The following is a 25,664-nucleotide window of genomic DNA, read 5'->3' as shown; positions in this document are numbered from 1 at the left end:
CTTGGAGTATTTCCATTAACTTGTTTTTGTGTGATTTACCTAAATGATCACTACTACTCTTAGTCTTGATATTTTTCTTTCATATTGAATTGTTCTAGTTTCAGTCTTTCTCCATAATATTGAATAAGAATTTTGCTCTCTCTTTTTCTATGTAGAATAAACAAATGCCCTAATGTAAATACTCAAAATGATTAATAAGTTTTATTTGACTAGTGCGCCCTCTGCTGTGTATTCACGTTTTTGTTCTTTACCAGGGTACCCTTCCGCGCACTGTTGATCACGTCTGGCATCACCCTATTCGAAGGAATAAGTTCAAATATCTGATTGACCATCCTGTTTCCCTAACGGGAGCTGGAAGGTAAAAAGGGAAGATAGTAGGGGTAGATGCAGATGAATATTTGTTTTTTTATTTCGTATGATTTCCTTGGGAGAGGCAGCATTGGAAAAATCATAATCAAACATTTTGAAGCTTTCAGTGTCTTTGATGAATCACAATACAATCTGAAGAGGGACCGCCTTATCAGTAGGATGGCAATAGGTGCTAACTGTAATTTTAGTTTGTTTAAAAAATTTTTTGTATATCTTTTTTTAAAAAAAAAAATCTTCATTGTTGAAAGTATTACATAGATTATCCTTTTTCCACCATTAACCTCTTCTAGCCTGCGGCCGCCCCAGGCCTTCACCATTCCATTGTCCATGTCCACGGGTTATACATATATGCTTACAAGTTCATTGCTTAATCTCTTCCCACCTACCCTCCCCTGCCTTCCCTCTGAGGTTCAACAGTCTGTAAATTTTCTTTTTGCATGCCTTTCTTTATTTGTCCCCTTATTTGTCTATTCCTTGTGCCCTAGTAAAAGGGACAAGATCATACAAGCAGAATGCCTCTAGTGCCTCTTGTATTTGTATATCTGAGGGATGCTGGGTAACATAGCCTCAAGATGTGGAAAACCTTGACAAATAAGTGCTTAAACCCTGGTTTTCCTCAAAGTGAACGCTTAACCTTTACACTGTTTCAGATCAAATCCGTAAATACTCCTTGTTGTTTTCCTATCATTCCTAAAAATATTCTAAATGTCAACATTTTCCAGTGAAAGATTGTGACCTGCTCATTTTCTGTGCATGGCCCATTTGTCAACTTAACTCTCTGTTTGCTTCTTACTGAAATATCACTTGATCTGAAAAAAAAATGTTTACTGGTACTTGGGTAGGTTATTTAGTCTTTCTGAGTCCTGTTTTCTCATTTATGAAAAGAGAATAATAGACATGCTCCATTTTGTGCACTTCCCAGGGATATAGAACAACAAATGAAATGATGAATGGAAGAGCACTTGTAAAACTACACAGTGCTATTTAAATATAAGGTGTTAGCTATATCAGTACTAGAAAAGGTGGTAGAAACTTGGACCATTGACTTTTGTGTCCTGGGGTCTAAGTGTTATAAAGTATATTTTATGCCATCAGATCATGGCTATAATTATTAATAGTAATAATTAGAGCGGTTGTGGTGGCACAGACGAAAGGCAGGAAAGGGCAGGCCGTGTGAGCAGGTGGACCAGCTGAGCCCAGCAGCCAGCCAGCCAACAACGAACTAACCTAGCAGTCTACCAACGAAACAAGTTAACCCGAGCCCCTTCACCAGCAACTCAGGTTCGGCCGCCCCCGGCCGCCTTCCGCAGCCGTCGTGGCAGCCCCGGGAGGAGCACTGGCGTCCTTTTCCTTCGATCCTCGGGATTTGAAGATGGCTGTACAGTCAGCACCACCAAGATGTCTCTAAATGAGCGCTTTACTAATATGCTGAAGAACAAACAGCCGATGCCAGTGAATATTCGGGCTTCGATGCAGCAACAGCAGCGGCTAGCCAGTGCCAGAAACAGAAGACTGGCCCAGCACATGGAAAATAGACCCTCTGTCCAGGCAGCATTAAAACTTAAGCAGAAGAGCTTAAAGCAGCGCCTGGGTAAGAGTAACATCCAGGCACGGTTAGGCCAACCCATAGGGGCCCTGGCCAGGGGAGCGATCGGAGGACGAGGCCTACCCATAATCCAGAGAGGCTTGCCTAGAGGAGGACTACGTGGGGGACGTGCCACAAGAACCCTACTTAGGGGCGGGATGTCGCTCCGAGGTCAAAACCTGCTCCGAGGTGGACGAGCCGTAGCTCCCCGAATGGGCTTAAGAAGAGGTGGTGTTCGAGGTCGTGGAGGTCCTGGGAGAGGGGGCCTAGGGCGTGGAGCTATGGGTCGTGGCGGAATCGGTGTAGAGGTCGGGGTATGATAGGTCGGGGAAGAGGGGGCTTTGGAGGCCGAGGCCGTGGACGAGGGAGAGGTGCCCTTACTCGCCCTGTACTGACCAAGGAACAGCTGGACAACCAATTGGATGCATACATGTCAAAAACAAAAGGACACCTGGATGCGGAGTTGGATGCCTGTATGGCACAGACAGATCCTGAAACGAATGATTGAAGCCTGCCTTCCCTCCTCTGAGAGACTCTTGTTAAAAAATTACCATGTCTGTAAATAACCTTGAGATAACAGATGAGAAGAGCCTACCTGATTGATGCTGGAAGGACCTCCTATCACAATAGACTATGGACTTACTTGCCAAAAAAAATAGTAATAATTAGTAGTTATGAGATGTTTGAAGTACTTTGAAAAAAATAATTAGCTATATCTGAATATGGCAATTAACTGACATTAAAGCTTCAATGTCAAATGACTCCTGAATGTAATTTTTTAAATGTGAAGATCTGTTTTGTGGTGGGCAGGATAATGGCTTCCCCCAAAATGTTCTCACTGTAACCCTCGGAAGCTTACATGGCAAAAGGGACTTGTCAGATGTGATTAAGGTTAAGGACCTTGAGATGGAGAGATTATTCTGGATTATCAGGATGGGCCCAAATTAATTGCCCAAGTCTTTTTTTTTTTTTTTTTTAAGACAGGGAATACTTTATTCAAACCCATCAGAGAAATTGACAATTTGGATCTGTAACAAAGCATTGTTTTAAAGCATAGGCCAGTAATTGTATATGAGAGTGTACACTGCTCTACATACAAATGAACTGATCAGAACTTTTCAATGTTTAAAACAGAATAAGTTTCCCTGTAAAAGCAGCACCATTGTGACATTTTAAATTTAGTATTCCTCTCCTTCTTCCTCACCCTCTCCTTCAACAGAATCCACACCAACTTCCTCATAATCCTTCTCAAGGGCAGCCATGTCCTCACAGGCCTCAGAAAACTCTCCTTCCTCCATGCCCTCACCTACGTACCAGTGGACAAAGGCACGCCTGGCATACATCAGGTCAAACTTGTGGTCCAGGCGAGCCCAGGCCTCAGCAATAGCTGTGGTGTTGCTCAGCATGCACACAGCGCTGTACTTTGGCCAGGTCTCCACCAGGGACCACAGTGGGAGGCTGGTAATTAATGCCAACTTTGAAGCCGGTGGGACACCAGTCCACAAACTGTATGGTATGCTTGGTCTTGATGGTGGCAATGGCAGCATTGACATCTTTGGGAACCACGTCACCACGATACAACAGGTAGCAAGCCATGTATTTACCATGGCGAGGGTCACATTTCACCATCTGGTTGGCTGGCTCAAAGCACGCATTGGTGATTTCTGCTACAGAAAGCTGTTCATGGTAGGCTTTCTCAGCAGAGATGACAGGGGCATATGTGGCCAGAGGGAAGTGGATGCGGGGATAGGGCACCAGGTTGGTCTGGAATTCAGTCAGATCAACATTCAGGGCCCCATCAAACCTGAGGGATGCAGTGATGGAGGACACAATTTGACCTATCAACCTATTCAAGTTAGTGTAGGTTGGGCGCTCAATATCGAGGTTTCTACGACAGATGTCATAGGTGGCCCCGTTGTCAACCATGAAGACACAATCAGAGTGCTCCAGGGTGGTGTGGGTGGTGAGGATGGAGTTGTAGGGCTCAACTACAGCTGTGGAGACCTGGGGGGCTGAGTAAATGGAGAATTCCAGCTTGGACTTCTTGCCATAATTGACGGAGAGACGTTCCATCAGCAGAGATGTGAACCCAGAACCAGTTCCCCCACCAAAGCTGTGGAAAATCAAGAAGCCCTGAAGGCCTGTGCACTGGTCAGCCAGTTTCTGAATTCGGTCCAGGATGATGTCAATGATCTCCTTGCCAATGGTGTAGTGTCCACGGGCATAGTTATTGGCAGCATCTTTCTGGCCTATGATCAGCTGCTCAGGGTGGAAGAGCTGGCGGTAGGTACCAGTGCGAACTTCATCAATGACTGTGGGTTCCAGGTCTACAAACACTGCCCTGGGTACTTGCCAGCGCCTGTCTCACTGAAGAAGGTGTTGAAGGAGTCATCTCCCCGCCAATGGTCTTGTCACTTGGCATCTGGCCATCAGGCTGGATGCCGTGTTCCAGGCAGTAGAGCTCCCAACAGGCATTGCCGATCTGGACACCAGCCTGGCCAACATGGATGGAGATGCTCTCATGCATGGTTGCTGCTTTGAGGCTGCCGAGTGGATGGCGGAGAGGAAGAGGAGGGGTTGTTGCTTCTTACAGCGCGACTCTTAGGCGGTCGATGTAAGAGAACCTCTGCCCAAGTCTTTAAAAGTGGAAAAGGAAGGCAGTTGAATGGGTTGGAGAGATGTGACAGGAGAAGAAGGATGACATTTGAAATCTAAGAGGGATTCAGCCTGCCATTGCTGGCTTCGAAGATGGAGGAAGTGAGAAAACAAGCTAAGAATTGTCATTGGCCACTAGAAGCTGGGAATGGCCCTTAGCTGACAACCATCCAGGGGAACCAATAGACTGTATTCCATAATGACTATTGGGGGAAGGGACAGAGACTTGTGAAAATTATGTGCAGTGTAAGTGACATGATTATAACCTCTGTAGGGAGATAAATCTAGTGGAAGCATGTAGGATATACCAGAGAAACTTGAGAATGCACATAAATAATAACGATAACTTGGAGGAGTGATTTTGGCATTGGCAAAAGACAAGAGGACCAACTAATGGAAAGATACAAGGGTGGCTGTAAAATTAATGTGTTAGTGATAGGTGGATATCGAGGGCTAAGGATGGGAAGCAATCAATTATGGATGCCGAGATTTTGATGAGTAGAGTGGTGGTGCCAACTGACAGAATTAGTGAATATTGGAGGATGAAAGTTAGAATGGAGTAAGATCTCAGCTGTGCCTGGAGGTAACAAATGTCATAAGGTAAGATTTGATGACATTGACAAGGGAGAAAGTGTAGGTAAAGAACAGAGGGATGAGGACAGAGTGTTGTGGAACATTTCCATTTAATAGCCAAGAGGTCACAGAAGTCCAAGGAGAAGTAGTTAGAGAGAGAGGATGGAAGAACCAGGGGATTCCAGCAACACAGGATAGAAGAGAGTGTTTTTAAAAAGATAGGTGACCAACCCTGGAAAAAACCCAGGGAAGTAGTGGAAGATAAGAACTGATAACTTAGCAGTGGAAAGTCATTGTCGGCTTCCTGGAGAGTAGTTTCAGAACAGAGATTAAGATGGAAATCAGGTTTTGGGGAAATTTCAAGAAGTTTGATGTTTAACTGAAAATGAGAGATAGATGATAGATCCATTGATCGATAAACCAATCATCGTGGTAAAATGACAGTGCATGGTCAAGGAAGTTTTTAGAAGGGGGAAAGACTTCAGGTATAGGCCAAGGAGAATGTTCCAATAGAGGGGGGAGATACACAGAGGTTATGATTGGTGAAATGAGATCCCCAAGGATGTGGGCAAAGATGAAATCAAGGACATAAGTGGAGGAAATAATCCCAAGAAAGGGAATATATCTTAAACTGTGATTGAAGGAAAGGAATTTATTTGTGATGTGAGTGAGAAATTTGAGGTGGAGGAGAGAAGAATATGGGGAGAACTCGGGTCTAATGCCTCAGCCCTAGTAAGTATGAGGTACGGAGACCAGTTTTGAGCCCCTTTCTACCCATGAGAAGGCTATGTGTGGACCTTACCAACTCTCACCCCGTTGCCAGACTGAAAATCGATTTTATAAATATATTTTTCTTAATTTTTAGGGATATTTCTTTTCTGTATGATGTTAAATATGTTAAAGGAGAGCCTCGGGAGAGTGTACTTTGTCCCCCACGTTCCCACCATTCATTACAGTCACATGATGGTGCCATTGTGCCTCATAAGGTAAAGAAAGATTGGGAGCCTTTGGGGACTAGATTTGGCTCTTAGTTCTTTGCCAGGCTCTTCGGGGTTGGGCTTCACCCTTTGGGACTGGCTTCAGCTGTTCGGGGCTAGGCTCTGCCTTTTGGGACTGGCTTTGGGAAAAAAGAAATTTGATAATTTCATCTTCCTCTTTTTACTTAAAAAAAATGTTTTCCCAAAATATAAAGTAATACAATCTGCATTGCTTATCAGTTTTCATAGTGCTTTTAATTATTTCTAAAAAATGGTGTTTAGGAGATTAAAAAAAATTTTTTTTAGAATCCACAGTTTAAAGTTGTAGAATTCTTATTTGGGGGACATTGCTAAGGTGAATTTTAAATTCCTATTTAATTTTAAAGTCAATGGATTTCTGAATAGTATATGGGACACCTATAACTAAAAGATCAAAGTTATTATGTAATTCAAGTTTTTAAAAATATATATTTTATTGATTTTTTACAGAGAGGAAGGGAGAGGGATAGAGAATTAGAAACATTGATGAGAGAGAAACATCAATCAGCTGCCTCCTGCACACTTCCTACTGGGGATGTGCCCACAACCAAGGTACATGCCCTTGACCGGAATCGAACCTGGGACCCTTCAGTCCGCAGGCCGACGCTCTATCCACTGAGCCAAACCAGTTAGGGCTAATTCAAGTTTTTTTTAAAAGACATGCTCTGCCAAATTTTTTTTTTACTACATGCCATGCCCCTTATTACTAATAATATTTTTCTAATCAAAATCTCTTAATAAATAGCATCCCTTTGGGACAGGAATTAGGATTTGGGCAATTCATTTTTTTAAAAAAATCTAATGTTTTCATTCTTGTCATTCTTCTTAAGCCAAAGAAACTAACAGATACTTTGATTCCTGAAGAATTTCACATTGTGTCAAATACAGGAGTTTCGGGTTTAGAGTGCTTTGATGAGTGAGTACTATGTTATATACTGCATATCTCCATCTCCCTCTCCCTCTCCCACCCTCCCTTCCACTCTCTCTAAAAAATTTTAAATCAATGGAAAATATATCCTTGGGTGAGGATTAACAACAGCAAACTAGGACTGGATTAATGTTTTATAATGAAACTAGAGGCCCAATGCGTGAATTTCGCGCAAGGGTAGGCCTTCCTTCTCTTGGCTGCCGGCACCGGCTTCTCTCTGGCACCCAGACCCAGGCTTCCCTCGCAGCCCCGGCTTCGTCCGGAAGGTTGTTCAGAAGGACATGTGGTCTGATTAGCATATTACACTTTTATTATTATAGATATCCAGAATGTCTCACTCTTTTTACCTTATCCAATACATATGTTATATGGCATTTCCTTGTGATGATGGGTTTCAGAACAATATTTTGCCAAGTAACTAAATAGAACTGATTTTTGGGGATAACTTTTAATTTTTATGTAATTAAAATTATTAAAAAGTTACAAAAATAGGACAAGAAATTCCCTATACCCTCTATCCTGATTCACCTAGTACTTCATTTGCTTTACAGACACACACACATACACACACATACACACACACACACACACAAACTATTCAAGAGTAAGTTGGAGACATCATGACCCTTTACCAAAAATACTTATTTTATATTTCCTAGCAACCCACTAGTTATAGATCTTTTTGATGACTTTCTACCTCCATCATTTCTTCTATATTTATTAGTTCACATTTTATCATATGGACTCAGGGATTTCTTTTTGTTTTCAATGGGTTATAATTCTTCACTATGATATTTATTTCAATGTTCAAAAGTTTTCAGATATGAAATAATATTTAGAAAGCAAGATCTGGGTGCTAGGTGTGCTCATTGCCCCTGGAATACCTCCTCACATACTCATTTTTAAAACTGAATCTTTATATTTCCTGGAGATTTTTCACTGATCTAAATTCTGAAAATGGACCTTATTAACCAACTGTGTTCCGGTAGGGGGAAGAACCAAAGGAAATGCTTATTAACTAGGGGGAGGAAAAAAGATGTATAAATAATAATGAATTTAAAGGATTAGCAGATCATACTCCTCACGATACTCATTTAACTCTAAACAAGCACTTCCAGAGGACAGATAAGGCTGGGAGTCAGGAAAACTGGGTTCTGCTTAGTCACTTAACTTTGCTTCAGTGTTCTTAGAAAACTCTTCCACCTTTGAAAGGCTGCCTTTTATTTGTAATTCCAGTTTGTTCCTGGGAGCATGTCCATGCAGCATCCACTTACTCTGCTGCCATTTTTTCCTTCCCTGATTCTTCAAAAAGGCCGTTTTTTAAATGAATAGAGGAAAATTTCATATTGTGACATATTAAGGAATATGATTAAAGTCCTTTATTTAAAAAAAGCTCCAAATATGATAAATGTCATTACACCTGTATCTGTAGATGTCTGAGACTATTTAGGCTTGATGTTGTGTGCAAAATGGTGTACCTCTCTGATTACCGTCCAGCTTCTCAGTTCCATGAGGTCTTGAGTTGATCAGGTTGTGATATGTGATAAACAGGCCAGGTAATTTTCTTATAGTAACATTTACCTGTCTTATTTATTGCAGCAAATATACGACTCTCCTCAAAGATAGTGAAAACAGGCTATTGCTCTTCCCATCCATGTAAGTATAATTTATTTTTGAAAGTGTTTCTTTGAAAGGATAACTGTATATAGTATATATAAAATATACAGTTTTCTTGGTACTTTATTACATAAAAATATTAAGATGACAGCAGAAACCCAAGATAATAATTGCCCACAATTCTGTTATCTAATCGGTGTTTTCATTTGTCCAATTGCATATTCAATTTTTACATATTTATTATATTTAAGTACTATAAAATGCTTTTTAGCAGTTTTAAAATCGTTTTGATTGTTTTTAAATTTTATTTTATTGTGGTAAGAACATAACGTGAGATCTACTCTCTTAACAAATGTTTGTGCAATACGGTGTTAACTATAAGTATAGTGTTGTACAGAAAATCTGCAGAACTTACCTTGCATAACAGAAACTTCATGCCTGTTAATTAGCAATTTCCTGTTTCCCTCTCCTGCCAGCCCCTGGAAACCACAATTCCAGTCTGTAATTCTATGAGTTTGACTATTTTAGATGCTTCACGTGAGTGGAATCATGCAGTATTGTCCCTCTGTAACTGACTTACTTCACTTTGTGTCATATCCTCCAGGTTCATACACGTTGTTGTATGTAGCAGAATTTCTTTCTTTTTTAAAGCTGAATCATATTTCAGTGTCTGTATATACCACTTTTTCTCCATCCATTCATTCATCCATGGACATCTATGTTGTTTCTACATATTGTGACTAGTGTTGCAGTGAATATGGGGGTGCTATTAATCTCTTTGAGATGCTGATTTCAATTCTTTTGGATGAATACTCAGAAGTGGGATTGTGGGATCATATATAAAATACACAGAATACTTTTATATGCTACATTTAACCATTAGTATTTCTTCATTTTACTAGTCTTTTTTTAAAAAAATATTTTTATTGATTTTAGAGAGGAAGGGAGAGATGGAAACATCAATGATGACAGAGAATCATTGATCAGCTGCCTCCTGCATGCTCGCTACGGGGGATTGAGCCCGCAAGCCAGGCATGTGCCCCGACCCGGAATCGAACCATGACCTCTTGGTTCGTGGGTCGATGATCAATCACTGAGCCATGCCAGCTAGCCTGATACAATCTTTTTTTTTTTTTTTCTCACTCTCTTCTTCTTTGTCCTTTTCCTGTCTTACATTGTGAAATATTATGTGTTTATCTCTCCACATTTTTTTTCTTTTTTTTTAAATCTTTATTGTTCAGATTATTATAGGTGTTTCTCTTTTTTTTCCCCCATAGCGCCCCTCCACCTAATACCCCACCCCACCCCATGCCCTTACCCCCCGCCACTGTCTTCATCTATAGGTGTAAGATTTTTGTCCAGTCTCTTCCTGCACCCCTAACACCCCCTTCCCCCTGAGAATTGTCAGTCCATTCCCTTTCTATGTCCCTGATTCTATTTTATTCCATCAGTCCATTCTGTTCATCAGATTTTTTATTCACTTGATTTTTAGATTCACTTGTTGGTAGGTATGTATTTGTTGTCATTTTGTTGTTCATAATTTTTATCTTTACCTTTTTCTTCTTCTTCCTCTTCTTAAAGAATACCCTTCAGCATTTCATATAATCCTGGTTTGGTGGTGATAAACTCCTTTAGCTTTTTCTTGTCTGTGAAGCTCTTTATCTGCCCTTCAATTCTGAATGATAGCTTTGCTGGGTAGAGTAATCTTGGTTGTAGGTTCTTGCTGTTCATCACTTTGAATATTTCTTGCCACTCCCTTCTGGCATGCATAGTTTCTGTTGAGAAATCAGCTGACAGTCGTATGGGTACTCCCTTGTAGGTAACTAACTGTTTTTCTCTTGCTACTTTCAAGATTCTCTCTTTGTCTTTTGCCCTTGGCCTTTTAATTATGATGTGTCCTGCCAAAACCGGTTTGGCTCAGTGGATAGAGCGTCGGCCTGCGGACTGAAAGGTCCCAGGTTCGATTCCGGTCAAGGGCATGTGCCTTGGTTGCGGGCACATCCCCAGTGGGAGGTGTGCAGGAGGCAGCTGATCGATGTTTCTCTCTCATCGATGTTTCTAACTCTCTATCCCTCTTCCTTCCTCTCTGTAAGATATCAATAAAATATATTAAAAAAAAATTATGATGTGTCTTGGTGTGGTCCTCTTTGGATTCCTCTTGTTTGGGGTTCTCTGCGCTTCCTGGACTTGTAAGTCTATTTCTTTCACCAGGTAGGGAAAGTTTTCTGTCATTATTTCTTCTAATAGGTTTTCACTATTTTGCTCTTTCTCTTCTTCTGGCACCCCAAAAATTCGGATGTTGGTATGCTTAAAGTTGTCCCAGAGGCTCCTTACACTATCTTCATATTTTTGGATTCTTTTTTCTTTTTGTTTTTCTGGTTGGGTGTTTTTTGTTTCCTCATATTTCAGATCTTTGGTTTGATTCTTGGGGTCCTTTGATCTACAGTTGAATTTCTGTATATTCTTTATTTCAGACAGTGTATGCTTAATTTCTAACTGGTCCTTTTCCATTTTTTTGGCATTCTCATTAAGGTCCTTGAAGGTCTCACTAAGCTCCTTGGAGGTCTCATCAAGTTTCTCGGCGGTTTTTAGAAGATTCTTGAGTAACCTTATAAATGTGGTTTTGAACTCTATGTCCAGTAATTTGCTTTCCTCCATTTCTTTCATTCATGACATGTTTCTTTGTCTCCGCATTTTGCTGCTTCCCTGTGTTGATGGAGTGGTTTTCTGTGGTAGGTGACCAGTGGTTCAGCCTATCACCTGAGGTGGACACTCTTGGTGCACCCCTTTGTGGGCTGAGTGCAAAGTCTTGGTGTAGTTAAGCCTTGATTGCTGTTGGTACACTGGGAGGAATTGACCTCCAGGCCAATTGGCTGTGAGGACCCGCTGTGTCTATAATGGAAGAACTGCTGTGCTGGAGACACGCTTATGGGGCAGGACTTGTTTCAGTGGGGCTTTGGTGCTCACTGAGTATGCCTCTTGAATGTGTCACTTATGGATGTGAGTAGTAGAAATCTGGTGTCGTCTCACACTGACTACTAGATACACTAGCTTCTGGATCTCCAATGGGGTGCACGTCAGCTACTATCTGAGGCCACCCAGCAGGAGCTATAGCGAGAACTACAGTTTTCTCCTCTTTGCTTGGGGTTTGGAGGTTTTGGAGCTGTCTGACCAGAGCTGCAGTTTGTTAGGTTAAGCTGCAATAGGGCAGACCATTTATATGTAAAAGCTGTTGCTTGGAGCTTGGGTGGGTTTGTAGATTGTGTGGGGCAGGGTCTCAGGGAGTCACTAGGCTAAGGCGTGGCAAACAGCAATGGCTGCCAGTCAGCCGTCTCTGCGTCTCCGCGTTTCCAAGTCCCTGCGTTCCGCGCTCCAGCACAGTAAACAATGATTGCTCCATGCACCTCTGCAAGAAAGCCACCCTCACTTTCCGACCCAATGGCAGACAATGCAGCTTCTCCCCATAGGAGTTTGGGTCCCCAACGTCTCCCCAGAGACTGGAGTTTGGAGTAATCGGGAGCTTGTCTCCCTTCGGGTTGAAAAAAGCAGCGCACCCTGTCGCCTGCCGCCAGCCAGATTTGCGCGCCTCCATACCTCAGCTTTTCAGCGCTTGTGCACGTCTCAATGCTCTTTTCTCTTTCCTTCTAGTTGTAGAACTTCCACTCAGCCAGCTTTCCCATGGTTCTGGGTGATAGATGTTTTGTCTTTTAGTTGTAGTTTTGAAATTGTTGTGCGAGGCAGCAGTTTAGGTGTTTACCTATGCCGCCATCTTGGTTCAGATCTGCCTCTCCACATTTTTTTTGTTCTTACAATCATACACAATAGGTGAATTGAATTTTGGGGGGAGGGAGCATTATTTTTTTTTATGAAAGAGAGGATCATATTACGTGCATTCTTTATTTTAAAAAAAGTATTACTGATATGCCCATTAGATCAATACTTACAGGTCTAATGCTTTAAGATACCATTAGTATTCCATAATATATGCATTTTATTTATACATATTATATATTTTTTTGTGATTTTGGGATGACCTATTGTAACACTAATTACTAAGTCTGCCACCTTAATCTTTTAGGAAACCCAATAAAAGAGTAGAAGTGGTCCAACTGAATGATGTGATGGATACTATGCTAGAGAGGGCTGGTGTGGACAGTCAGGAGTATACAGGGCCAACCCAGGTAATTGTAAAGATCTGTGTGACCTGTTAGTGGTTACAAGCATACACTCTGGATGGTAAAATGCCTGTATTGGATCCTGACTCTGCCATTTATTAGCTGGTGACCCTGGGCAAGTCATTTAATGTATTTGTGCCTCATTTTCCTCACCTGTAAATTAGAGATGATAATAATATTTACTTCATAGAGTTGTGGAGATTAATGACATAATGAATGTAAAGGACTGCGAACAGTGCTCGGTATGTGGTAAACCTTGTATAATTAATTGTTAGTACAGCTGACCTTTGAGCAACAGGGGTTTGAACTATGCCATCCATTTATATGTGCATTTTTTTTTCAGTAAATAATGTAAACATATTTTCTCTTCCTTATGATTTTCTTAATAAAATTTTATTTAGATTACTTTATTGTAAGAATATATATAATAAATATAATATACAAAATATGTGTTAATCGACTGTTTATGTTATTGGCAAAGCTTCCGGTCAACAGTAGACTATTAGTAGTTATGTTTTGGGGAAGTCAAAAGTTGTGCATGACTTTTGACTGCATGGGCGTTGATGCTCCTAACCCCTGCATTGTTCCAGGGTCAAATGTATTATTATTACTGTATTTCATTGAATATTAAGCACTATAGATTATAAGACCCTTATTATTTTGCATACCAATAAAAAGCACTGCCAGTTAAGTTGTGCGTTCTTACCACTTGTAATTTTTATTTTGTGCTTAATGGAAGGGCTCTTTCAATCTTACATAGATATAGAGGTTTTATGAGGCTATTTTTTGTTTTATAAATCTTTATTTTTATAGAATTGGAAACAGTTCAAAATAAGACACTCTTATGTAACCTTTACCCAGATTCACCATTTGTTTACATTGTGCCTTATACGCTTTATCATTCTCCTTCTCTGCGTATCTCTTTAAGTATAGTTTTTTTCTGAACCATTTTAGAGTAAGCTGAAAACATCATGCCTTTTTATCACCAAACACATTTCAGGGTATATTTCTTTTTTTAATTTTTATTGTTTAAAGTATTACATATAGTAGTACATATATCTCCTTTTTTTCCCCCCATTGACCTTCCCCCAGCCTCCCCTACCCCCTGTCGCATGCCCTCATCCCACCCCCCCAGTGTCTTGTGTCCATTGGTTGCGCTTATATGCATGCATACAAGTCCTTTGGTTGATCTCTTTCCCTCCGTCCCCAACACTCCCCAGCCTTCCTGCTATAATTTGACAGTCTGTTCAGTGCTTTGCTTCCTCTGTATCTATCTTTTTGTTCATCAGGTTATAATGTTCTTTATTTTCCATAAATGAGTGAGATCATGTGGTATTATTCTTTCATTGCCTGGCTTATTTCACTTAACATAATGCTCTCCAGGTCCATCCATGCTGCAAATGGTAAGAGTTCCTTCTTTTTTAAAGCAGCGTACTATTCCATTGTGTAGATGTACCATAGTTTTCTAATCCACTCATCTGCTGATGGGCATTTAGGCTGTTTCCAAATCTTAGCTATGGTGAATTGTGTTGCTATGAACATAGGGGTGCATATATCCTTTCTGATTGGTGTTTCTAGTTCCTTGGGATATAATCCTAGAAGTGATTACTGGGTCAAATGGGAGTTCCATTTTTAGTTTTTTGAGGAAACACCATACTGTTCTCCACAGTGGCTGCACCAGTCTGCATTCCCACCAGCAGTGCACCAGGGTTCCTTTTTCTCCACATCCTCGCCAGCACTTGTTGTTTGTTGATTTGTTGATTGCCATTCTGACAGGTGTGAGATGGTACCGCATTGTTGTTTTGATTTGCATCTCTCGGATAATTAGTGACTTTGAGCATGTTTTCACATGTCTCTTGGTCTTCCTTCTGTCTTCTTTTGAAAAGATTCTATTTAGGTCCATTGCCCATTTTTTTATTGGATCATTTATCTTCCTTTTATTAAGTTGTATAAGTTCCCTGTAGATGTTGGAGATTAAACCTTTATCAGTAATAACATTTGCAAATATGTTCTCCCATACTGTGGGATTTCTTGTTGTTTTGTTGATGGTTTCTTTTGCTGTGCAAAAGCTTTTTATTTTGATGTAGTCCCATTTGTTTATTTTCTCTTTAGCTTCCATTGCCCTAGGAGCGGTATCGGTGAAGAAACTGCTTCGGCATATGTCTGAGATTTCTCTGTCTGTGGATTCCTCTAGTATTTTTATGGTTTCCCTTCTTATGTTTAAGTCCTTTATCCATTTTGAGTTTATTTTTGTGTATGGTGTAAGTTGGTGATCTAGTTTCTTTTTTTTTTTTTTTTTGCATGTATCTGTCCAATTTTCCCAATCAGGGTATATTTCTTATGGATGAGGACATTCTCTTACATATTCATAGTACAGTTTTCAAAATCAGGGAATTTAACATTGATAACAATTGTCCCTATAATGGCTTTCATCACTATTTTTCCTGCTCTTTCAGGATCCCAGGATCACACAGTGCTTTTTCTTGTCACTTTTCTTTAAAAAAAAAAAAAGTATTTTTATTGATTGCAGAGAGGGAGGGAGAGGGAGAGATAGAAACATCAATGATGATAGAGAATCATTAATTGGCTGCCTCCTGCACCCTCCCTACTGGGGATCAAGCCCACAACCTGGGAATGTGCCCTGACTAGGTATCTAATAGTGACTCAACCACTGAACCACACCGGCCAGGCTGTCACTTTCCTTTAGACAACTATAATCTGAAAGAGTTCTTTGTGTGTCTTGATCTTGATATTTAGGAGAGCACAGGCCAGTTATTCTGTAGAATGTCCCTCAATTTTGGTTTGTCTAATGTGTAGTCATAATTAGATTCAGGTTTTGTATTTTGGCAGAAATAACATAAAAGTGATATTGTGACCTCAGTGCATCATATAAAGAGGTTCAATGATTAGACACAGATTTTAAAAAATAAGATATAATTTTTGTATATAAATATTTATAACAGAAAATGTAAGTGAAATAAAGTAATCAAGGTGTTTCTAAAACTTAGTTCACATTCAGGGTGATTAAATCCTAAAACATTTTTTACTGACAAGACCATGATAAATGCTAATTAACTTATCTTCTGCCAGATGCACAAACTGCTACATACATTGAAGAAGGAACAGACCATTTATAATACAGTATTTCATGAACTTATTCGACAAGTCAGTGTGGACTGTGCAGATAGAGGAGAACTACTGTCCAAAATCAGGTGAGAGCTGTTATTAGAGTATTCCAATTTCTATTCCAGAATTTTATATTAGAATTCTGTTTTTATCTCTGCATCTGAGAAAATCACAAAAGTACACTTCTCTGTCCTATTGATAAGAAGGAGCCTAATTACATTTTTATTGTATTTTCTATAATAAAAATATAATAATTGAGAATTTCCTTAAGATGATTGCTATTGAGATGTTTGACACCATGTTCTTTTATGTTTGGGAGTGAACTGTTATGTGAAATGGTGGAAAAAGTATAGATTCTGAAGATAGACTGATCTGGTTTCAAAATATCACCTGTTTGTGATCTAGGTAAAAGTCTGAGCCTTATATTTCCCATCTGTAAATGAAGATAATAGCTACTGTGAAAATTTTCATTTGTTTATTTGATCATTACTCAGTCAGTAATATTTATTGATTGTCTACTCTGTCAAGCATTAAGATGCTTCTTAGGATTGTGGTAAGGTTTAAATGAAAGCACAGAATTAGATACTCAATAAATGTAATTATTATAGATGATGATAATAAATACTATTATTATTATTATTATCCTCCTCACAACACTGGTACTTTCCAAAAGCTGAAAGAAACAGGAGAATTAAAATACTGCGTTCTGCAGCTTACTTGCTATAGAGTCATATCTGTTTCTCCTGAATGGGCATTAATAACATGAATTTGCCCTATTTGTCCACTGTAATTTATGGAAGCTGACCTCCCCTGTCTGACAGTGCTGAGACACTAGGAACAAAGCCATTAATAAGAGACGGTCAAGATTAGATACGGAGTAAGTTGTTGGAACATCATCAAGAGCTAGTTTCTAGGATACATAAAGAACTACAGCTCAATAATAAAGAGGCAACACAATTTTAAAATAGGCAAACATTTAAAACATTTCACAAAAAGAACACATCCTCAATAAGCTCATGAAAAAGTGCTCAACATAATCAATTGGCAGGGAAATGCAAGTTAAAACTATAATAACATACACACCCACCAGAATTGTTAAAAATAGAAAGACTTGCAAAACCAAATGTGAGCAAAAATATGCAGTAACCAGAACACTCCTACATTGTCAGTGGAGGTATACAATGGTACAGCCACTTTGGGAAAAGATATGACAATTTCTTATAAAAATAAATGTAAATCTACCGTATGAACTGGCACTCTCACTCCTACATATTTATCCAAGAAATTAAAGTACATTTTAAAAATTTAAACAATTATGTTCATAGTATTTTTTCAAAATACCCCCAAACTGGAAACAACCCAGTGTTCATCAATAGGGGGACAGATAAACAAACTGGTTTTTGTTCCATCATACCATACTCAGAGTAAAAAGGAACAAACCACCAATACATGCAACGATATGGATGGATCTCAAAAACATACTACTTGAAATGTCTTACATATAACAATGGATAGTACATGATCCCATTTATGGAAAGTTCCTAAATAGGCAAAGCTAATCTAAGATGGCAAGAAATAGGAACTTCTGGAGAAGTGGGGGTAGGTATCTACTGGGAGAGAGCATTAGGGAACTTTGTGGGGTGATGGTAATACTCAATTCTTTATAAGGGTTTGGGCTCTATATGTATTTGTCAAAAGTCAATAAGTACAAGATCTGTGCATTTCAGTATATGTAAATTTTACATATAAATTTTACAGACTAATAATAAACTCTGGTTAATAATATACATGTGGAAATATTTAAGAGAAAATACACAGATGTCTGCAATTTACTCTGCAGTGCATGAAATTGATGGATGAATAAAAGAATAGCTAGATGGCTAGAAAAATGATAAAGCAAGTTGACTAAAATGACAGAATCTAGGGGGTAGGTATATATGAACTCACAGTAAAATCCAATTGATTTTTATAGGTATTTGGAAATTTCCATAATAAAATGTTGGGGGAAAATAACAACTGAAAAAAAGTCAGGTGCCTGCATCCAGAGATATTTATAGTATCAACCAAAAAGAATTACAGCGTCAGCCCTATTTCTGTGTAATCAGAGAGTCCTGTTCAGCTCACACCCCTCTCACACCCATCTGGCGGTTATTCTTCCCCCTATAAAAAACAGTTATTATGAAATGCTGTTTCATATGAAATCCTCCTTCTGCAGCAACAGGCCTCAGAGGCAGGTTCCTAAAAAGCAGAGACACACTCTAGCTGACTGGAAAGCACTCAATGAGACAGAGCACAAAGCTACAGTAACATGCAGAGAGAGGAGGTTCGAGGCTGATACCAAGCATGATTCCCAGGGCATGCATGGTGGTACCATTTCCTGGGGACTTCTAATGGATCCTCACAACAAACTTGTGAAGCAGGGAAAACTCTCTAAGACAGTGGTCCACCAGGTCCGAAAGGTTGGTGACTGCTGCTCTAAGATACCAGGCTCAGGACTACAAAAGACTTTCTAATTGAAGATTGCCCCTAGACCTTCTAAAGAGCTCCTACCACAACGAAATGCTGGCCACTAGATTATTCTGGACCTACGGAATGTTTCACCATTCCACAACACATCATGAATGTTGGCAGCAATCACCCCGAGACCTCATTGCCTATTCTCACCTACTTTGTATTCTTAACTCCAACTTTACCCTATTCTAAATCCTTAGCTTTGAAGACCTATTCTGATCCTATCTCTGGAACTTTGGAGTTAGTATTTTTGTCTCCCCAGTGTCTGACTCAACTTTTCTTAAAGGGCTTTGGCTTGCCTGCCTGTCTCTTTCTGTTTAGACTTCCTGGGATAGAACCCCACCCTATTTTGGCCTCTAGAAGCGAACGCCTAAAGTCAGCTAGAAGATTCCTGCTTACACCAACTCCTCAGAAGGGGAAGGTTTGGATACACTCTAGGTCATCTAGTTCCTTTGCCAGGATTCCTCACCTATCCCTCCTGGCTTTGTTCTTAGGTTGACACCTCAGACTTTAGTTGTTCCTATCCTCATTCTAATTTGGCATTTCTTTTTCTGTATTTGTGTCTGTTCAGTGTTTCTCTAACATTACTTTCTCTCTCATATTTTTGCTCCTTTTTCCTTTTCTTCTGCATGATGTCTTGGTTTCCTACTTTATCATGCAGAGAACGGTATGTACAAATGCTTGACCAAATTGCCCGGCAGATGATTGACTTCTACAAGGACTTGGTAACTCAGCGATTGATGGATCAGCGCATTTTGCAAGAATTGTACAATTTTAAGAATGTTATTGAGGAACTGACCAGGTAAAAATTGATTATCTTAAACACAAAAGTCAAAGCCATGTCTCTAAAGTGAGTCAAGAATACTCAGGGAAAGTAGAATGGTTAAAGGTGAGGACTCTTGTTTTCTTTTCATGTTTAGCAAGAGAACAGAAAGGACTGGATATAGATGTAGATGTAGATATAGATATACAGTCATGGATTACACAGGTTAACACAAAACTAGGGCTCTGTGTATATTCAGTAGGGAAAAGATCTGGTTCTTCTGTCTAAGATAGAGATTTTTTTAAATCAGGTTTACAGAGCAGTGCCTTGATTATGGATGTTAAGGTTCAAATGCCAAAGAAAATAAGCATTATATAGCAATCAAGGTCAGTGATCACCTAAACTCATAGCAAGATAATTAGTGGCAAGAATGAAAAGGGTAGTATAGGCAGGTCAGAGGGTAGGATAGAGCAGCCTGGAGGCCTTGCCTGTCAGCACCTACCTTCACTCCATTCTAGAGGATACCCCCACATTTTCTTTCTGCCTTTTCTAGCCAGCCTGATTCCATTGACAAACCTGGCAAGAGTCCATCCATATGTACACTAGGTTTATTGATTTGGTTTGTAAAGTGGAAAAACTAGGAAGAGATGTACAGTGATAACTGCGAAGATTCTTGAGTATAAACCTGATTTTCCTGGGTAGAAAGTTTTGGAAATCTTTAACTGATACCAAATCAACTTTTATATTGATGATGATTATAAAAGTTATAATCGACTTTTATATGATTATAAAAGTTCTTTGCTTTATTTCAGGGAGCTGTGTTTGGTTCGGGCACATGATATGAAGTTAACAAAGGATGCAGAGAAGACCCACCAGGATTTGGCACAAGCTCTTTTAGATGCTGAAAAGAATGCCAAGTGAGTTACCAAATGTTTGTCATTATGTCATACTTGCTTCTCACTTTATTTCAAAATTTTATAGAAACATTTGAAGGTGTTTTAAAATTACAACAGTGTAAAGTTCATTAAATATATTAACTCCTCCAGGCACTGTTGTAATGCACATCTTGTAGATGTCTAATGTCTTCTTGAGTGATAGTCTTCTAGGGGTGTATACCTAGAAGTGGAGTTACTGTGTCATATAATATGCATAGCCTTGTCTTGCTAGATGTTGCCAAATATTCCACAAAGTAGTTGCACCAGTATATATCCATTCATCAGTATGGGAGAGTTGCCTTTTGCCCATATTTTATTAATTGGATAGGTATGAAAAGATACCTGGTTTTTGTTTGCATTTTCGTAATGAATAGTGTGAGTCTAGTTTTTGGGGGGAGGATTTTAGTGATTCTACTATGGTCTTAATGTTTTATTCTCTACTTGGGGTTAGCAATTTTTTTTCTGTAAAGGGTCAAATGGTGAGATATGATTTCTGATGCAATTACTCAGTCAGTTTTGCCTCTGTAACGTGCCATTGTAGTTTGAAAGCAGCCAGGGTTCAATGCTTTGCTGGCTTTTAATTCATGTAGCAAAGTTAATATTCCTTAGGAGGATGTGTTTTAAAAGGTTTATCAAATGCTTCTATTCATTTTACTACTTCTGTGTTTGTATTTAATCTCAGAAAGGCTTTTAATTCTAAGAGAAGCTTCAGTAGGTTAGAAGGAAAGGGTATATTCTGGTAAACACAAAGGAAACATATTTAAGAAAAAGGTACTTAATTATACTTAGCTTTTTTTTTTTTTTAATAAATCTTTATTCAGATTATTACAATTGTTTCTCCTTTTTCCCCCCATAGCTCCCCTCCACCCGGTTCCCACCCCACTTTCTGCCCTTACCTCCCCCCCACTGTCCTCATCCATAGGTGTATGATTTTTGTCCAGTCTCTTCCTAAACCCCCTGTACCCCTTTTCCCCTGAGAATTATCAGTCCACTCCCTTTCTATGCCCCTGATTCTATTCACCAGATTATTCTGTTCCTCAGGTTTTTAACTCACTTGATTTTTAGGTTCACTTGTTGATAGATATGTATTTGTTGTTCATAATTTTTATCTTTACTTTTTTCTTCTTCCTCTTCTTTAAAATTACCTTTCAGCATTTCATATAATACTGGTTTGGTGGTGATGAACTCCTTTAGCTTTTTCTTATCTGTGAAGCTCTTTATCTGCCCTTCAATTCTGAATGATAGCTTTGCTGGGTAGAGTAATCTTGGTTGTAGGTTCTTGCTATTCATCACATTGAAAATTTCTTGCCACTCCCATCTGGCCTGCATAGTTTCTGTTGAGAAATCAGTTGACAGTCCTATGGGTGCTCCTTTGTAGGTAATTAACTGTTTTTCTCTTGCTGCTTTTAATATTCTCTCTTTGTCTTTTGCTCTTGGCATTTTAATTATGATGTGTCTTGGTGTGGTCCTCTTTGGATTCCTTTTGTTTGGGGTTCTGTGCGCTTCCTGGACTTGTAATTCTATTTCTTTCACCAGGTGGGGGAAGTTTTCTGTCATTATTTCTTCAAATAGATTTTCAGGATCTTGCTCTCTCTCTTTTCTAGCACCCCCATAATTCTGATGTTGGTACGCTTGAAGTTGTCCCAGAGGCTTCTTACACTATCTTCAACTTTTTGGATTTTTTTTTTTTTTCTTTTTGCTTTTTCGGTTAAGTGTTTTTTGCTTCTTTGTATTTCAATTCTTTAACTTGATTCTTGTGTTCCTCTAGTCTGTTTTTGGGCCTCTGTATAATATTTTTTATTTCAGTCAGTGTATGTTTAATTTCTAGTTGGTCCTTTTTCATATCTTCGAGGGTCTCGTTATATTTATCGGCCTTTTCTAGGATATTCTTAAAAAGCCTTATAACCGTGGTTTTGAATTCTATATCCAGTCATTTGTTTTCCTCCATTTCTTTCATTTGTGATCTGTTTCTTTGACACGGCGTTTTCACTGCTTCCCTGAGTTGGTAGGGTAGATTTGTGTGCTAGGTTTCCTATATGGCCCAGTGGGTCGGCCTCCCCAGTTAACCTGAGGTGGACACTCTTGGTGCACCCCTTTGTGGACTGTGTGTACAGCCTTGTTGTAATTGAGTCTTGATTGTTGTTGGTATCACTGGGAGGAATTGACCTCCAGGCCAGTTGGCTGTAAGGATCAGCTGTGTCTACGCTGGGAGAACTTCTGTGCTGGAGACAGCCTTATAGGATTAGACTTGCCAAATTGCAATAGCCTCTGTGTTCAGCTTGGATGGGGTGGAGTCTCAGGGCGGAGCAGACAGTCTTGGCTTCCTGTCAGCCTTGCCCTTGCGTGCACGCGCGCACCTTCAGACCTCTGTCTTCTCCGGCTCCCGAGTCTCCGCCTGAGAGTCCAGACTCCCCCCATAAGAGCGTGGGTCCCCAGGGGCTCGCCTGGAACCGGGGTTCAGTGCAGTCAGAACTGGGGCCCAGTGCAGTCAGGAGTCTCCGACTCCCTTCCACTAGGGAAAGCCTGTGGTAACCTCCGCAGCCTTTGTGCGCACTGGTGCGCGCGCGCCTTCAGACCTCCGCCTTCCCTGGCTCCCGAATCTCCGCCCGAGAGTCCAGATTCCCCCCACAAGAACGTGGGTCTCCAGGGGCTCACCTGGAACTGGGGTCCAGTGCAGTCAGAACTGGGGCTCAGTGCAGTCAGGAGCCTCTGACTCCCTTCCACTAGGGAAAGCCTGTGGCAACCTCTGCAGCCTTTGTGCTCACTGGCACGCGCGTGCCTTCAGACCTCTGCCTTCCCCAGCTCCCGAGTCTCCACCCGAGAGTCCAGACTCCCCCCATAAGAGCGTGGGTCCCCAGGGGCTTGCCCGGAACTGGGGTTCAGTGCAGTCAGACCTGGGGTTCAGTGCGGTCGGGGGCTTCCTTCCCCCTTCCGCCAGAGAAAGTCATCCAGGCTCTCAGCCGCCCTTCCTCTCTGCGCGCGCACAAAGACCCTTTGCCGTACCTCCAATTCTCTGTGAGCTCTTCTCTTTCCTTCTAGTTGTAGAATTTCCACCTAGCCAGCTTTCCTGTGGTTCTGGATGGTGTCCGTTCTGTCTTTTAGTTGTAGTTTTGAAATTGTTGTGCGAGGCAGCAGTTTAGGTGCTTACCTATGCCGCCATCTTGGTTTCTCTCCTCTATACTTAGCTTTTGGTTGGTTGGTGGAGAATTTCTTTTCACGGCAAGTGAATTTCTTTAAATCTTATACTAATTACATGTAATTTTAAAATGTAATGTCTCACAACAATTGGGCTTTATGCCTTTAGTAAAGAATCCTAAGTCTTTGAGAAATACAAGCTTAACAATAACATTACTGTATTATTGCTACTTGTTTTCTAAAATTTTTATTAGATATAGTGTTATGTTATTGGAATACCATGCTGTGAAAATTCTATTAGAAGAATATAATGAAAAATATTTAGAGCAGGGAACAGTATATTGAACTTTTTACTTTAACTTTTTCTTTTTTAAATATACTTTATTGATTTTTTTACATAGAGGAAGGGAGAAGGATAGAGAGTTAGAAACATCGATGAGAGAGAAACATCAGTCAGCTGCCTCTTGCACTCCCCCTACTAGGGATGTGCCTGCAACCAAGGTAGATGCCCTTGACTGGAATCGAACCTGGGACCCTTCAGTCTGCAGGCCGATGCTCTATCCGCTGAGCCAAACCAGTTAGGGCTTTACTTTAACTTTTGTGAGATTTTTAAATGAACTATGAATATTTTTCTTCTATTTCTATTATCAAAATATCCAGCAATTAGACTATAATTACCTTATGATCAGTTTTAAAGGGACAACTTGCTTTAAAAAAAAAAAAAAGTTCTTCTTTTTAAAAATGTCCTTTATAGCTGTTTCTTTTTTTTTTTTAATATATTTTATTGATATTTCGCAGAGAGGAAGGGAGAGGGATAGAAAGCTAGAAACATCGATGAGAGAGAAACATCGATCAGCTGCCTCCTGCATACCTCCCACCGGGGATGTGCCCGCAACCAAGGCACATGCCCTTGACCGGAATTGAACCCGGGACCTTTCAGTCCGCAGGCCAACGCTCTATCCACTGAGCCAAACCGGTTTCGGCAATATAGCTGTTTCTTAATTTTTCTTTTAGAATTGTAGAAGATTACCATGACTTATATATGTTACAAAGAGGAAGGATGGAGAATGATATTAAACAATTAATGGCAGAAAGAGATATCTGGAGCACAGCCACATATGAATTGGCCCTAAAGGTTGGTTCATCAGGAATCATAACTTGAACTTCCTTTTTGTTTGAATAAAATTTCATTTTACAAATTTCAATTGGACAAAAAGTTAAAAAATGATGGGGTGGGAGCCAAGGGGAGGAGGGTAAAGGGGTAATAGTCATGACAGTAAATATATAAGAAACAAATCCGGGAGCTAGGCATATTCATTAGGAAAAATAAAGAAGACAAGTGAGTTCCCTCGCTCTAGAAGTATTTAATCAGTAGAGAATTGACCGCTGGCAGAGGGTTCTCTAAAAGAATGCCTCGAATTGATGGGGCTTTGTGTTAAATCACCCTAAAGTTCCTTCCAACAGGAAATGACAGCTAGCATGTCAACTCCCTGAAAATAAGGACTTTATTTCTTTTGTTTACAGCTACATGCACAGTGTCTAGAATAGTCATTCACTGAATGACTATATACTGGTAATTGATTCATTATATAAGTGGTTCTCAAAGTATGACCTCTTGGGGGTCTATGAGACCTTTTCATGAGGTCAAAACTACTTTCATCTTTTTTTCTTCACTTATTTATTTATGTTAAAACTACTTTCATCTTAATGCTAGAATGTTATTTGCCTCACTGTCATTCTCACATGAGTGTAGTGGATTTTTTTGAAGTTACATGATATGGAATATTGCAACAGATTGAATGCAGAAGCAAATATGAAAATTCAGTTCTATTAAAGAGATTTTTTAAAAATGTGAAAGTGGTGATCTTTTCTCCAATTTTTTTTGTTTTGGAAAATAAAATTATTTTTTCATAAAAATGTTATTTATGTTAACGTATGTTAATTTATTAATGTTATATTTAAGTGAATTAACAAATGGATTTTAAATATTTTCAGTTTTAACTAGCAATATAGTAAATATCAATAGATAAAATCATATATAGAAAAGCTCTTTGAAGTTCTCAATAATTATTAAGAGTATGACTTTTTGTGTGTGTGTGTGTGTGTGTGTATTTTAATATATTTTTTATTGATTTCAGAGAGGAAGAGAGAGGGAGAAATAGAAACACGATGATAAGAGAAACTCACTGATCGGCTGCCTCTTGCACACCCCACACTGGGGATTGAACCCACAACCTGGGCATGTGTCCTTGACCGGAATCAAACCCAGGACTCTT

At 39.7% G+C, this 25,664-nt stretch overlaps 2 protein-coding genes and 1 pseudogene across 3 annotated transcripts in view; 2 read left to right on the top strand and 1 right to left on the bottom strand.

The window, feature by feature from the left end:
• AXDND1 (axonemal dynein light chain domain containing 1) overlaps positions 1 to 25,664 on the top strand; it is a gene marked incomplete at its 5' end in the record, with an annotated part of 55,511 nt that overhangs the window by 1,923 nt on the left and 27,924 nt on the right. Inside the window, 9 exons of the mRNA XM_080647806.1 lie at positions 255 to 358; positions 6,048 to 6,168; positions 7,029 to 7,114; positions 8,726 to 8,782; positions 12,822 to 12,924; positions 16,009 to 16,130; positions 19,217 to 19,357; positions 20,131 to 20,235; positions 24,403 to 24,523. Coding sequence (XP_080503932.1) covers positions 255 to 358; positions 6,048 to 6,168; positions 7,029 to 7,114; positions 8,726 to 8,782; positions 12,822 to 12,924; positions 16,009 to 16,130; positions 19,217 to 19,357; positions 20,131 to 20,235; positions 24,403 to 24,523 — 960 coding nt within the window. The remainder of the gene's footprint in view (positions 1 to 254; positions 359 to 6,047; positions 6,169 to 7,028; positions 7,115 to 8,725; positions 8,783 to 12,821; positions 12,925 to 16,008; positions 16,131 to 19,216; positions 19,358 to 20,130; positions 20,236 to 24,402; positions 24,524 to 25,664) is intronic.
• Positions 1,762 to 2,462, top strand: LOC308237166 (chromatin target of PRMT1 protein-like; the record flags this gene model as incomplete). Its single annotated transcript, XM_080647725.1, is given in 2 exon segments — positions 1,762 to 2,254; positions 2,257 to 2,462. Coding segments are annotated over 2 exon segments (693 nt in total). The 5' UTR covers positions 1,762 to 1,767.
• LOC308237165 (tubulin alpha-1A chain-like) lies at positions 3,133 to 4,481 on the bottom strand (annotated as a pseudogene). The gene has a single exon. The product of its transcript is annotated as a tubulin alpha-1A chain-like (transcript).

This window comes from Plecotus auritus (genome assembly GCF_963455305.1).
Source record: "Plecotus auritus genome assembly, chromosome: 12".
Taxonomy (NCBI): Eukaryota; Metazoa; Chordata; class Mammalia; order Chiroptera; family Vespertilionidae; genus Plecotus; species Plecotus auritus.
The sequence above is the reverse complement of the archived record's forward strand: the minus strand, read 5'-3'. Positions and strand labels throughout refer to the sequence as shown.